General features: G+C 44.8%; 1 protein-coding gene across 1 annotated transcript; it reads right to left on the bottom strand.

Annotated features, from left to right (window-relative positions):
* Nucleotides 1-3156: 3156 nt before the first annotated feature.
* CBLN1 (cerebellin 1 precursor) lies at nt 3157-13015 on the bottom strand. The gene is made up of 3 exons (XM_078671239.1): nt 12243-13015; nt 8773-8892; nt 3157-4399 (listed from the first exon to the last, which is right to left on the bottom strand). The coding sequence occupies exons 1-3, from the start codon at nt 12516-12518 to the stop codon at nt 4202-4204; spliced, it is 594 nt and encodes a 197-aa protein (XP_078527365.1). The 5' UTR covers nt 12519-13015; the 3' UTR covers nt 3157-4201.
* Nucleotides 13016-13329: the final 314 nt, after the last annotated feature.

A 13329-nucleotide genomic window follows, 5' to 3' on the forward strand; every position in this document is an offset into this window, starting at 1 on the left:
GAACAGTGGAACGTGAAACTACCAAAGTTATGGAACAATTCTACAAGTTTGAAATTTGGATTAGGTTTTCCAAATGATACAAGGGGTGCGAGACCATTATTAGACAGCCATCATGTGCAGGTGTTCCTGGAGCATGAAATATACAATGGGGTCCATATACATGACCTGCAACAAAGTTTCTGCGCTTTGTATTCTGAGGCCAGAATTTCTAAGGAGCTGTTATTCGCATGATGATGCAATATTAAGCTCCGTTATCAATAACCTTAAGTTCCTTTAGTAAAATTCAATTCACATGCAAAAATAAATCTAAACACGTTCATTAACATTCATACTTTAGCACAGAATTGAAAGTGCAGACAGCAATAAAAAGGCCCCTTGCTGAGGATATCATGCTCGTTCTGCAGGAATGGCTCAAGTGCTACCTCATTTTGTGACATATTGAGCTGAGATGTTTGACTGTGTCATGGTGGCTTTAGCGTCAAGGACATGGACACTGAATATGCTTCAGAGACAGTGTCTAGTCTCAAAGGCATCTAACTACGACTGTGGGTGGTGAGGTTAATATTGAGGGTGTCTCGGCAGGTATCAGATTCACACATGCACCTAGAGAAGAGTGGGTGAATCAGTTCTTCTTTGGGGTACTCGGCTAGGAGTTATGCACTACATGGTTATTTATATTAAGATCCCCCTAAATCCACATACTTTTAATCCTAGAATTGCACTTTGAAAAAAAAATATCCTGTTGTGTGTTATTAACATTTATACAAAAAACACCATTACCTCAGATATAGTTGGTACCTATCTCAAACAACCTATACTTTGTTGCTTGTATTTTATAACAGCAGTGTTAGTTGTTGTGTCGATAAAAAGTTATTGATAATTGCCCAAACAATCTAAAAGAAGTAAAAGAAAAGGCTGGGAACTAACGTGATATACATCCTACACCACAAAACGCCTGAAAAATACTGTAGCTATCGAGATCATCAAAACGTAATAAATAGTGTTAAGAGTAAGACCAAACAATTTAACGTAGGCCATAAACTGCTCCAAAGTCGAAACCTAATATCCATTGAATGTGTAAACCTTGCAGTGTAATTATAAAAGTTAACAGTTGGATTAGAAGTGAAATAGATTGCAAGCTCTGTTTCACAGCCTATGTGCTCCTTAAATAATTTAATAGAAAACACTTTAAGCCAACTTTGTGCTGTGGTTCATTCGTTGTTTTTTTCTGACATCTAAAAGCACAGTATAATCGACAATTTGTTTTTTTTTAAATGGGAAACTCCCACTTGACATCACGAAGAGCTATAGATGAACATAGGTGGATATTATAAAATACATTGCTAGACGGAGTATAAAGCGTGTGTTCCATTTACATCAATCGTGCTGTCCTTGGGCTCTTACAATTTGTAAAATTGGTTTTGATAGGTAGAAATCTCAAATATAATGTTGTACTGCCGTAGGAAACTTTATTACAAGAGACATTTCAAATTAAAGTATGATTATTGTTAACATCACTTAGTATAGCTCAACGAAATCCCCGGTGTAATATCTCGGCGCTTCAGCTGAAGTATAAGCTAAAGACTAAATAAAACTGCCACGTTTCAGATTTTTCTTTTTTTTTTTAGTTTCCTAGCTCTGTACACAGATTAGTAGGGAAAGTTGATTCCAGTAAAAGGGTGTCAGTTAAGAGAAAGACAAGGTTCTCGAAAATCACAGGCTACACACTAGAAATAATATTTCTTTAAGTGCATACAAACATTACATGGAAAAAACTACAAGAAAAAAAAACTGTTTATCGAAGTAAATATGTAATTCTTAAGAGGTCATAATAGGTTACTCCCCTTCCTTTGCCGTCCAATAGTAAGGCTTGTTAGTAATACATTGCAGCGCCATGTTAGCTAGGCCGCAGGTTATTCCCCTTACATCCATCTCCTGCCCTTGCCGTGGTTGGAGCCGGGGTCTCGTGTGCTGAAGAGTATGACTGGAGGCACTCCGCCTCTGCAGAAGGTCTCCGAGGTAAGGGCTAGGGAGGAAGAGTCCCGTTCGCAGCAGGCCTGGCTCCCGATGGCCACCACAAAAAACACATCCGAGGCGCGTCGTCACCTCCAGTTCTCCGTAGTTTCCAGAAAGGGAAGCGTCTTTCGAGGGTCTTGGAGGTGAACGTCGGTCTTTGCTCGTGCCCGGATGCGTTGTCCAGCATTAAGTGCGAAGAGGTGGTCTCAAAGCGAATCGCGAGGTCCGTCGAGAAGGTTCTGAAGCCCGTGCATAAATATGTACCTTACACCGGCCGGGTAAGGTCCAAGCCTTTCCTCTCGCTTGTAAAACAGGACTGCGGTTTACGGATCCTCGTGCATTCCTTCTCAAAGACCTTGAAACGAGAAGAAAAGACGTCTGCCCCGGGAAGCTGCTGTCACTCTGTGAAAGCCACAAGTATGAGCGCATAGAAAGATCGCCTAATTTCCTTCTAATTCCACCCCGCTATTATGACACAAAACAGTGATTTAAATGGGCAGGTACTCAGTACCTCCACTTCTTTACATATAGAAGGGATGGTACTGGTATTTCTCAGCACTGCTCCAGAGTACCGACACGTCTCAGCAGCAAACATGGGATGTCGAGTACCTGCAGTTCTATATTTCCATTCCAAGCACTGCCCAAACACATTGTTACACTTTCGGCTTCTGACTGTAATGTCTGTTTTGCTATTGTGTTGTCTTCACTGTTATAGCTGTCACTTTCAATCTCCTCTCTAGCGTCAAAAAACCTTGTGGGTGTATGTGCATTTTACAAGTTCGGATAACATAACATTTTTAAATCGCCCCTCATTAAATACAGGCGTGTGCAGCATATGTTGTGATGTTAGGCATGTTATATAGCGCGAATTCTTTCTGTGCATGGTCTCGCAGCGCTAATTATGCCGCACAAGAACACCTAAAACTAGTGAGCATTCGTGGAACTTTTCCTCGGGTTTTCGATGCTCAGATACTGTGTTGCTTATTCATTTATTTCACGTTCCAGATACACTATCAGTCTCGTCAGCTTTCCACGCAGTAATCTTTCACTCTGGCAAATGATTTACACATATAAATAAATACAAGCAAAACATTCGGTAAATACGCTTCTTCTAATGTACGTACGCATCATACGCAGATGTATAAAATGAGATTTTTAATTTGAAACATATGGTTGAAAGTAGAGCTTTTACAATACATCAAATTGGTAATAACGCATGTTTTTAATTTGGTTAAGAACTGCAGTGCGCAAGCTGCAGAGAGGACTTGAGTATTTAAGTGCATTTTAAGAGATGGGATGATTCATTTAATATACGTGTGCAACGGGAAAAACAGACTAGAAAAAACTGTTACATTTTTTGGGATGCAAAACTATATTTCAGACTGCTTTTTCCAGTTGTTATTTAAAACATTGCCAACAAATAAAAACGTCCAAAACGTCCCTCGTCGTTCCCAAGAAACGGTATTATAGTTAATAAAAATAAAAGTTCAATTTAAACTTTATTGAATAAAGGCAAAGTAAAGTTTTGAATATTCACACATATCGTACAGAGTATTAGAAGTAGGTCGGTATATTTCCTGGCATTTATTTGGGCCACGTATTACAAGAGCAAAACAAGCATGAAAACAGTTAGCAGCCTTGATTAAAGTCCACAAGCACTCAGAATTACACAGAAATAGTGAATCTGCTATTCAGCCAGGATTGCCTGGACAAGGGCCGACACCGCTGTCCACTGGTACAGCAAGATTTGCAACCCACGGAATCCATGTGGTGAAAGAAACTAGTTTGTTGTATGAAAAAACCCACAAAGGAGATCTGCGGAGGTGGTCTGAATCAACAGTACCAAATAATAAATATGAAACCCTAAAACAGCGTTGCAATGGAAATAAAAGAGGGATGTATCCGGTGATCCGTAGTGGACTGGCAACTGTTCAGTATGTCAAAGAGAAGAAGCATTTTTGTAAAGGACGGCAGTGTGGCCCCTTTGGTGGCTGCAAATAAAAGGTGACTGGATGTGGTTCTTGAAAGCAAGTGTCTAGGGTCGGAGAGGCCGAGTTCCCGTCGCTGGCGCTCTATGCCTCCCTACAGTGTGTGCTGTCCACAGCTCTCAGACGCAGCAGGGTTCACGTACACGTGCAGCGGCTGCTGCCAGCCGCCGCCCCCTCCCCGTGTGAGAACGTGCCCTCTACAGAGGGAAGACCAGGAAGCCGGAGAATGTCGAGTACTTCCAGCCGCCCATCAGGTTGCCCCGCTCCAGTTTGAGGTAAACCCGGTCGCCTTTCTCCATCTCGATCAGGACCCCGTTGCTGGCGGCTTCCCGGGTCACGTCCTGGTCCCCCGCGAAGGCAGAGATCACCGGCCATCCGTTCCGCATCAGGCTAACCTGTAAGAAAGAGAGAGCGGATTGAAGGCCGGGCGCTAGGGCAGCCAAGTGGGTTTATAGCACTGAGGAGCTGTTTAGGGTAGCCTTAAGGGCTAGATAAGTTCAACCTCGGGGAGCTGCGTCAGATTACCCTTTAGTGGCTGTGTCAGGCTAACCTCAAGGAGCAGTGTTAGGCTAACACCAGGGAGCAGTGTCAGGCTAACCTCAGGGAGCAGTGTCAGGCTAACACCAGGAAGCTGTGTAAGGCTAACCTCAGGGAGCAGTGTCAGGCTAACCTCAAGGAGCTGTGTTAGGCTAACACCAGGGAGCAGTGTCAGGCTAACACCAGGAAGCTGTGTAAGGCTAACCTCAGGGAGCAGCGTCAGGCTAACCCCAGGAAGATGTGCCAGGCTAAACTCAGGGAGCAGTGTCAGGCTAACACCAGGAAGCTGTGCCAGGCTAACCTCAGGGCAGTGTCAGGTTAACACCAGGAGGATGTGTCAGGCTAAACTCAGGGAGCAGTGTCAGGCTAATCCCAGGAAGATGTGTCAGGCTAACCTCCGGAAGCTGTCAGGCTAACCTTAATAGGCGGAATCAGGCTAACCTCAGGAAGCTGTGTCTAGCCAAACTCAGGAAGTTGTTTGGCTAACCTTAAGTGGCTGTGTCAGTCTAACCTTAAGTGGCTCTGTCAGTCTAACCTCAAGTGGTTGTGTCAGTCTAACCTCATGAAGCTCTGTCAGGCTAACCTCATGAAGCTCTGTCAGGTTAACCTCATGAAGCTGTGTCAGGCTAACCTCCGGAAGCTGTCAGGCGAACCTTAAGGGACTGGGGCAGGCAAACCTCAGGAAGCTGTCAGGCTAACCTTAATGGGCTGGGTCAGGCTAACCTCAGGAAACTGTGTCCGACTTACCTCAGGAAGCTATGTCTGGCTTACCTCAGGAAGCAGTGTCAGACAACCCATAAGGGGTTGGACAAGGCTAACCTTAAGTGACTGTCAGTCTAACCATAAGGGGCTGTGTCAGTCTAACCTCACAAAACTGTCAGGTAAACCTTCAGTGGCTGTGCCAGGCTTAGCTTGGGAAGCTGTGTTAGGCTAACCTTAAGGGGCTGAGCCACAATTACCTCAGGAAGCTGTGTCAGAATAACCTTGTAACCTTGGATGTCTGGGTCAGGCTAACCTTAAGTGGCTGTGTCTGGCTAACCTTATAGAGCTGTGTCAGGGCCACTGGAATTATGCAGCTCAGCTGTAGTGTCAATTTATGCATAATGATGGGTTTGCCACATTTGCCACATAATCCAGCATCTGCTTTATTATCTTCAAATTTTAAGAAAGCAATTGTTTCTAGTTCAAATGGATCAAAAGTGGCTACATTTTGGCTACCCGTGTTGCAGCACAGTGGAAACCCTATGCAAAGGTTGCCTGCTGCTTTATTTGGATGCTCAACCAGTTCTAACGAGGCAAAACCTTTGCCCAGCGTCAATATGTGAAAAATGACAACATTATGAACGAGAGACTATCACAATATGTACCTTATTAGGTCGCATATTTTACCTTTTCTTGCTACCTAATTTAGTCAACTATGACGAATAATTTGGTCCTCCTCTGCTGCATAATTCCAGTGGCCCTTCCTTAAGTGTCTGTGTCAGGCTTACCTTCTGGGGCTGTGTCAGGCTACTCTAAGGGGCTGTGTCTGGCTAAACTTAAGGGACTATGCCAGGTGAACTTTAAGAAGCTGTGCCAGGCTAACGTCAAGCCGAATTAAGGGTTATGTATTCGTCAAGTTTAAAATAAGAGCCAATTTATACTTTGTATTGGTCTCTTCAGACACCGCTTAATTTGCAAAACATGAAATATTTACATAAATAAATGAAATCATAATAACCATGAACACTACTAATAATAATAAATAGTAATAATACATAAATGGGTCTAACTTTTTTTCTTGGGGTCTGCGGCCGAAGTTGCGGAATACTGGGGTTGTCAATACCAAGGCTGCCTCTTCTAGATTCCACCTCATGCCTTTTTCTTCCACCCTCTCCACTTTGCGCCTCGTTATCTTACTTTCCTAGGTTTTTTTCTGCCTTTCTTCCCCCTTTTGCTGCTGCTCTTCTTCCTTCTTGTTCTCTTTTATACCTTTCTCTCTCTTGGCCAAAGGCTGATGATGCAATGTAAGTCACAGTCTGCAAAACTGAATGCAGGTGTGCACCTACTGTAAAACCTGGCACATACTAAGCATGGAATAAACATGTCTCAAGTGTTGGAACCCACTCTAGTTATCAATTACTACCACTGGTGGCTGTTTATGAGCAGAGGCAGCCCCACCCATCCATGGTAATCTCACTTCACAACCCAGTGGGTGTTAAAGGAAGCCTCCTGTCATTATGGCTAGGAGTGGTGTGCAGCCCACTACTCTGTGAACTGGTAGACACCCCTCTGATATCTTGCAGGAAGTGCTTGCCTAATATAGACAGGTATTTTCCGGTACTGAGTATGTTTAGTTTGAAAAGGAGAGTCCCTGCACTTAAGAGCACTGATGCGGTACATTTAATGGGAGAGTACTGTCAATTATCATTAGCAAACAGATACTCTGGACAGTGAGTACCAGCACTTATATATTCCCGTTTAAAGTACTGATGCTAAGGTGTGTTGATCCTTCAACATTTTATTAACTGGGACCAATACCATATATTTGGAATTTAAGGATCACTACAGGACAGGGCCGTGGCCACCATCACAGTGTTTAATATGTGCCAGTGTGTGAGTAGTTTGAGCACACCAGCTCTCAATTTTGGGAGTCAGAACTTATTTTTCATTGTCGGACTTTGTCCTAGAGCAAGAGAGAGAAATACAGGAAAGGGAGAAAGAAGAAGGAAGGGAAAGGAATGAAAGAAGGGACAAACAGAAAGGTGGGATAAAAAGAACCAGCAAAATTGAAATAGAGATATAGGAAGTGAGTGCATAGCAGTGGGTAAAATGGAGCATGAGGGGAAATCAAGACTAGGATGCTTTGGTATTCATCAATAGGAGCATTTGTCAGAGCCAGTGGCGACACCAAATAAAACCCCTGTGTTATTTCACTTATAATTGATTATAAATTAAGCACTGCAAAGCACAACTAAGTTCATTGGCAGCCGTGTTGCGAAAATGTCTGTGCTTTGGAAGGCAAAGAAGAGCAACTAGATTCTCTTAGATATTCACATTTAAAACCACACAAAATGGAAGCATTCTGAGTTGTACTCTGTTGTTAATTTATATCATGCCAAGTATTTTCGAAAACAAAAGCCCAAGATAACGCAAACATCTTCTATTTAGAAAGTCAGCAAACCGAATGAGGCCATCACTGGAAGATCCCTCTCTGCTGGTTGGAGAGAGTAAATTGAATTCCGTGGGTGGAAGACACCAGCACATGAAGTGCAGACAAGCCCCACATATTATGTTATAGGGTCTAATAAAGTGCGCTTACACCAATTGGCGTCTTGGTGGTAGTATCCAGAATACCTGAATAGCATAAAGTTGCGGTGAGCAACATTTTCTGAAGCTCGGCCTGTGTTAAAATAACCACATTTTTAGTACTTTTCTGAATCTTACAAGGTTGGGCTGAGATCTAAGCTGGTCGGGCAATTAATTCCACCATTTAGAAAGTGGAGCCGCATACCAAACACTGCTACCCTCCACATGGACAGGCTGCTACACCCTGTGCCTGCAGCGAGGGAGCAGTTTGTAATCATGTGACCACGTTTTTATGCGCAGGAGCTTCTTTATTAAACTCTAACTATGCTATGTTAGCGTTTAATCAATGTTTTTTTGTGGGTGGCAGATGCCTTTCACGTGTCTAGCATCTAAAAAATATAAGATCCCTAAAGTGAAGCCTTCACTAAGAATCTTCAGAAAACCAATGACAAGGCACGGGACAGGCTCTGATGACCTATTATAAAAAGCACACAAGTGAGCTTGTGTTAATCACCCAATTTCAAAGGTACTGAGATTATCAATCTAGTGTACTGTTTGGAGTTTCTGGCTAATATATTTATCTGTGCTAGAATCTTATATTTCCCCATAAATAAAGTCGGCAAATCACACACAATTATCTTAACTACACAACAACTCGATGAAAAGATGCACATAAACCCTGAAATGAAATGAAAGTATAACTTGTAACGCACACTAGTAGGCGTCCCTTAGACCATAAAGACATGTTGTAGCGAGACTACCAACAAATGCGTGTATATTTTCATAAATGTGAATATTTCACTTGCATTATTGTACAAGGACAAAGGCTAGTTTCAGAACATGAACCTCAGCTCACGGTAGGCTCCTTTGAACATGCATAATTTGTTTATAAGCCTCAATCATGCTGTAAAGGCTGCAAAGTTATCAAATAAGACATCCAAACCTGAATTGTCTGCCTGTTGTACACTTTCACCACGTGGAAATTAAAGCTGTAAATCCCCTTCCTGGGTGATATAAAAGTGCTTCTCTCAGAGTCGAAGTTGCTTCCGATGTTCACTAATATCTGCAATAAAGGGAGAGCAGAGGACACGGAATAGGGTTAGGGAGTGAGAACCCGCCTGTCACAGCCAGAACAGTGCGCACTGACTGACATTCACTACAGTTTGAGTGATGGATTCACGCTGCAGCTTTGTACAAAGAGGGGCGGCGAGCACTACATGAACAAGACATTAGCGTGTATTTTTAGATGTAGAAATGTCTGGGTTGCTGCTGGTGTGTCATCGTGAAGCAACAAGCGCAGAAATGAAGGAACGCTCGCCTTTTGATGGATCTCAAAAAGAGGACACTGTAAATTGCAGGTATTTGTCGTCTTTGTTTGACAGCAACTACCCGTCTGCCCCCACCCCATACAACCAGGCATGGACACGTGTGGCTTTCACCTTCCTATCTGTGCTATTTTTAAACTCTACCTTCACCCAATTCCCCTTTTGGGGCTCGGAAGAATCAGCCTTTATTTCATCCATCAATCTGCCTGACACCCTCCTTCCTTCAATTAGAGATAATCTAATAAGCGGCAGAGCCTCCTCCTGCTCACCTCCCCATCCACCCTCACCCAAATGTCAAATCCCGGCAGAGGAACGTGTACGCGGTTCAGAAGAGGCTCTTATTAAAGAGGGGCGAATCCCTCGGTGCTCTAGCCCCCCCCGCACCCACATCATGCCCTCACGCACAATTACCATGTATTCTGAATAGAAAGCTCAGCTGTTAACCGGGGCCCTAGTAATAAAGCCAAGTGAGTTATGATAAGTCAGTGGCGTAGCCAGTGTGTCAATGGCTCTAGTGCTAGGAAGGAAATGCCCCCCCTGGTCGCTGTGTGAATTGAGAAATGCAGCAATAATCAGGGTTCACTGGGACCCTCGTGTCTCTGGTCACCGGTGCCACTGCAACAACTGCGCCAATGGAAGCTTTGCCTCCGCTCTGGTAGCAATGGAACTATTGCAGGGAGGTGGGATGTCTGTGTCGATCTTTCTCTGCTTTTCTCCAGACTGGCCTTCTATAGGTACAGTGCACATTTATTCTATGATGCAAAGGGCACAGTTGATGTCCTTGCTTTCAAATAGTCACTGGCCATTCTTTCTATGAGCACTTGTCTCCGTTTCTGTATCTCAATGTGTATAGAGATGGGTACATACACACACATGGACAACTTGAAAAATGACAAGCTCAACGGTACAAGAAGACAAGCATCTGTCAGACTGCTAACCTCTTGACTACATCTTGTTCCAACCTTCCTTCAGCACAACCCCGTGGTAGATAAAGGCCAATCAAGTGGACTGTGTGATCTGGAACCTGTCTGCGCTGGGTTCTAAAGATCTCCTGATCCCTTCAGAGTGCATCATTCAAGGCCCACGTAATTGTTATCCCACTGCTGCATGATTAATCATTTGCTGCACTAGCCACATAGCCCACTGCTGCATAAATTGCAGATTTCAACATATTTCAGGTTTGTAGATCAAACAAATCAAAACTTAGATGCACAGAGAATGATCCTTTGCAATAGTTAACTAATCAGCTTGGAATTGCTGATTGCCATTTTTAAGTATTAAACTGGTACTAATGAGATGAATATTTTACTCCGACAGCATTGTGTGTTAGAACACCAAAGTAACGAAATATTATTTCTACAAAATTTACTAAACTATGCTGCATTATTTTCCCTTTACTTGCCTTGTAGTGTAGTCAACCTAGTAGCATAATTCCAGTGGCTGGCTCAGTCATAATACAGTTACCAAATGTCCTTTCCTTGTGATCATCCTCAATGGTGAAAGCTGCAACTCCACCCCAGAATAAATTATCTTGGTACTGCTTTTTATTGGGCACGACAAGCCACACCTGGCACCTCACCAGGACAGAAGAAAAGGCAGATTTTGGTTCAGCCTCAATGGTTGTCTAGATCAATGCTATCTGTACATCTTGTGGTTTGCTATCCACCTCCATACCTGAATGCCAGTATGTTTTAATTCACCATCACCATCCCAGAAAGGGCACCTCAATATTTTCAAGGATGACATTCTGTGGTGCTACTGCCCCTTGCCTTCTTTTACATTGCACACCATCATGTGACTGCTGTTAATCGCTCAACCTGTGCCTCATACTGCACAACCTGACTCTGAGGAGACATCAGTTGGTGTAAGTAGATATTTGAAATCCTGTGCCCTCAGACTAGATTTTGATCTTCCCATAGGCCTACTCCATGTTTGCTAAAATAGTCTTACTGCTTATAAAGATCACGCCATAAGACTAACCAACGCATCAATCTTTCCTCAGCACCTCTGGGGACTATGCCGTGGTCCCAGCCCAGCTCCTTCTTCGGGTTGAAGCACATAATTTTCTAACTTATGCTCAATAACCTACCACCCCAGTATTTTTTAGGTTGAGCATTCAAGACCTCTTGTATATACTTTAGTATATAATTTAGTATATACTTATATGTGTATGTATTTTGTGGGCTCTGGAGATCAACCGTAGGAATTTTCTGCTTCTGCTTAGGGACTTTCTTTTCTGTCAACTGCCTCCATTTAACTGTCTTGATCGAAAATGAGCAGCAGAGGTCAGTAAAATACCAGAATTGCTTTCTGCCAAGGGTCTTTCTTTTGTTTTATTTTTCTGGAAACTGCCTCTATTTAACTTTCTTGATGGAAAACGACCAGCAGAGGTCAGTAAAATATCAGAATCACTTTAGCAGTCTCTAGATTCCAGTCCATAGAAATTGTCTTCCTTGAGCAGCCGTGGACAATAATATTTTTTTCAAATCTTGTATTTTCAGTTATATGACCACCGAAGGCCCTGATTTCAAACTAAACACAGAGCTTTGGACTATACCATTCCCAGCTGAAAGGCAATATTTCTGTCCATGTTTTCCCATTCCTGGTATGTCACACAGTTTGGTGCTTACTTTCCCTCCATGTGAAAGAACAGTAGATGTTTCAGCACCCAGGCTAATGTGCTGCACAGCTAAATATATATAAGGTCCGAAAGGTGAAACCACTTGCATTGCAAATGCTTTTTTTTTAATGCTTCACATCACCTCTCAGTTCCCCCATGTGTTTTTGCCAACGTTCCTCTTGCCAAAGTGCATAATTGCGACACCTCATCGGATTGTCTCTGCCATGAAGCATGTGGCTCGTCTAACCCCCATCACCTGGCAGAAGTAAATACTCATGATAGAGTTGCCTAATTAAACACCACATCTGGAAAATCAGTAACACCCGCATTGTATCTATGCCCCTAGGCCCAATTCACCTGGTTGAAGTAGATAACCATCATGTGGATGCTTGAGGAATCATGACAAGTGTCTGGCCTGGGCCGCTGCGCATTGGCCTCCACCCCCACCCCCCCTTAAAGCCCTCTCACCTCGTTGAAATAGATGATCATGGTGCGGTTGCTCATCTCGGAGGGCTCATGGTTGGTGCTTCGGATGGCCGAGAAGGCCACCTTGGCGCTGCCGGAGCGCACGGAGATGCCCAGCGCGGTGCCTGTGGGGTCAGAGGTCGGGCTGGAGTCGCACACCACTAGACACTTGCCCTCCAAAATGATGGGCTCCGTCTCATTCTGCGCAATGACCAGCGAGGTGGCGGCCGCCAGGAAGGATAGCCAGCCCAAGATCGCCCGCTCTAGCCGCGGAGCCATCTCGAATGCTCCGGCGAAGGCGTCAAAGCGCTGCCGCTCCCTCGTGCCAGCTGCTGCCGCGTGCCACAAGCGCGAGGGCGCGGAACCCAGCCCAGTCCTCGGGCGCGCGAGATCTGTAGCTCTCCGTGAACGCTCGAATGGCACTTCGCGCTGAGCGCTCGGCTCCGCGCCCTGCGCGTGACCCAAAAGAAGTACCAATCACTTCTAGAGCGCGGTGACCAGAAGGAAAGCCCTTGCAGATGGTCCACCAGCCGTGTCTACGTGAAAACGAGTCCCGGCAGCAATGTTTCCGACTATTTTACCCTTGGCACCGTCGATCCCTCTCGCCTTCACTTTTTTCACGACTTTATCGTACGCGTTCTCTCCTCCTGCTGTGTCTCTGTTCTGTTCCACCAGCGAAGCCAACGCGGCTTATTTCAAGTGAGAGAACCGACTCGGGCGAGCGCAGACCGGCTCCGTGTCCCTGGGCAGGTACCGCGGACTCGCATACATTGCGCAGCTTCCAGAGGCAGCCGCGCTCAGGTGTCGATGTGCTGGAGAGCTCCGCACTGCTCAGAGAGCGGGAGCAGAGAACGGGGCCCCGCCCCATTTTTCCGCCACAGACCAATGCCTGCGCGAGGCCGTGATCCAAACATCCAATGTCAGGGAGCGACGCCGAGGCTTGCAACCAATCAGCGCTCGGTCCGCCTCCTCCCCCGCCAGGCGGGGTCCCGGTTATAGGTACTAGGCGCAGGTAAATGGAGTTGCAACGGGCCCGGTGAAAGCCCAGCGCCGAAGTAGAGGAAGGTGCGTTGTCAAGCTGCACTTCCGC

This window comes from Lissotriton helveticus, chromosome 12 (genome assembly GCF_964261635.1).
Source record: "Lissotriton helveticus chromosome 12, aLisHel1.1, whole genome shotgun sequence".
In the NCBI taxonomy this organism is placed as follows: Eukaryota; Metazoa; Chordata; class Amphibia; order Caudata; family Salamandridae; genus Lissotriton; species Lissotriton helveticus.

Coding starts and splice junctions, on each gene's coding strand:
- CBLN1 (XM_078671239.1), bottom strand. CDS start 12,518: ATGGCTCCGCGGCTAGAGCGGGCGATCTTGGGCTGGCTATCCTTCCTG. Junction 8,893..12,242: donor TGATCATCTATTTCAACGAG/GTGAGAGGGCTT, acceptor CCTTTATTGCAG/ATATTAGTGAACATCGGAAG. Junction 4,400..8,772: donor ACAACAGGCAGACAATTCAG/GTTTGGATGTCT, acceptor TCTTTCTTACAG/GTTAGCCTGATGCGGAACGG.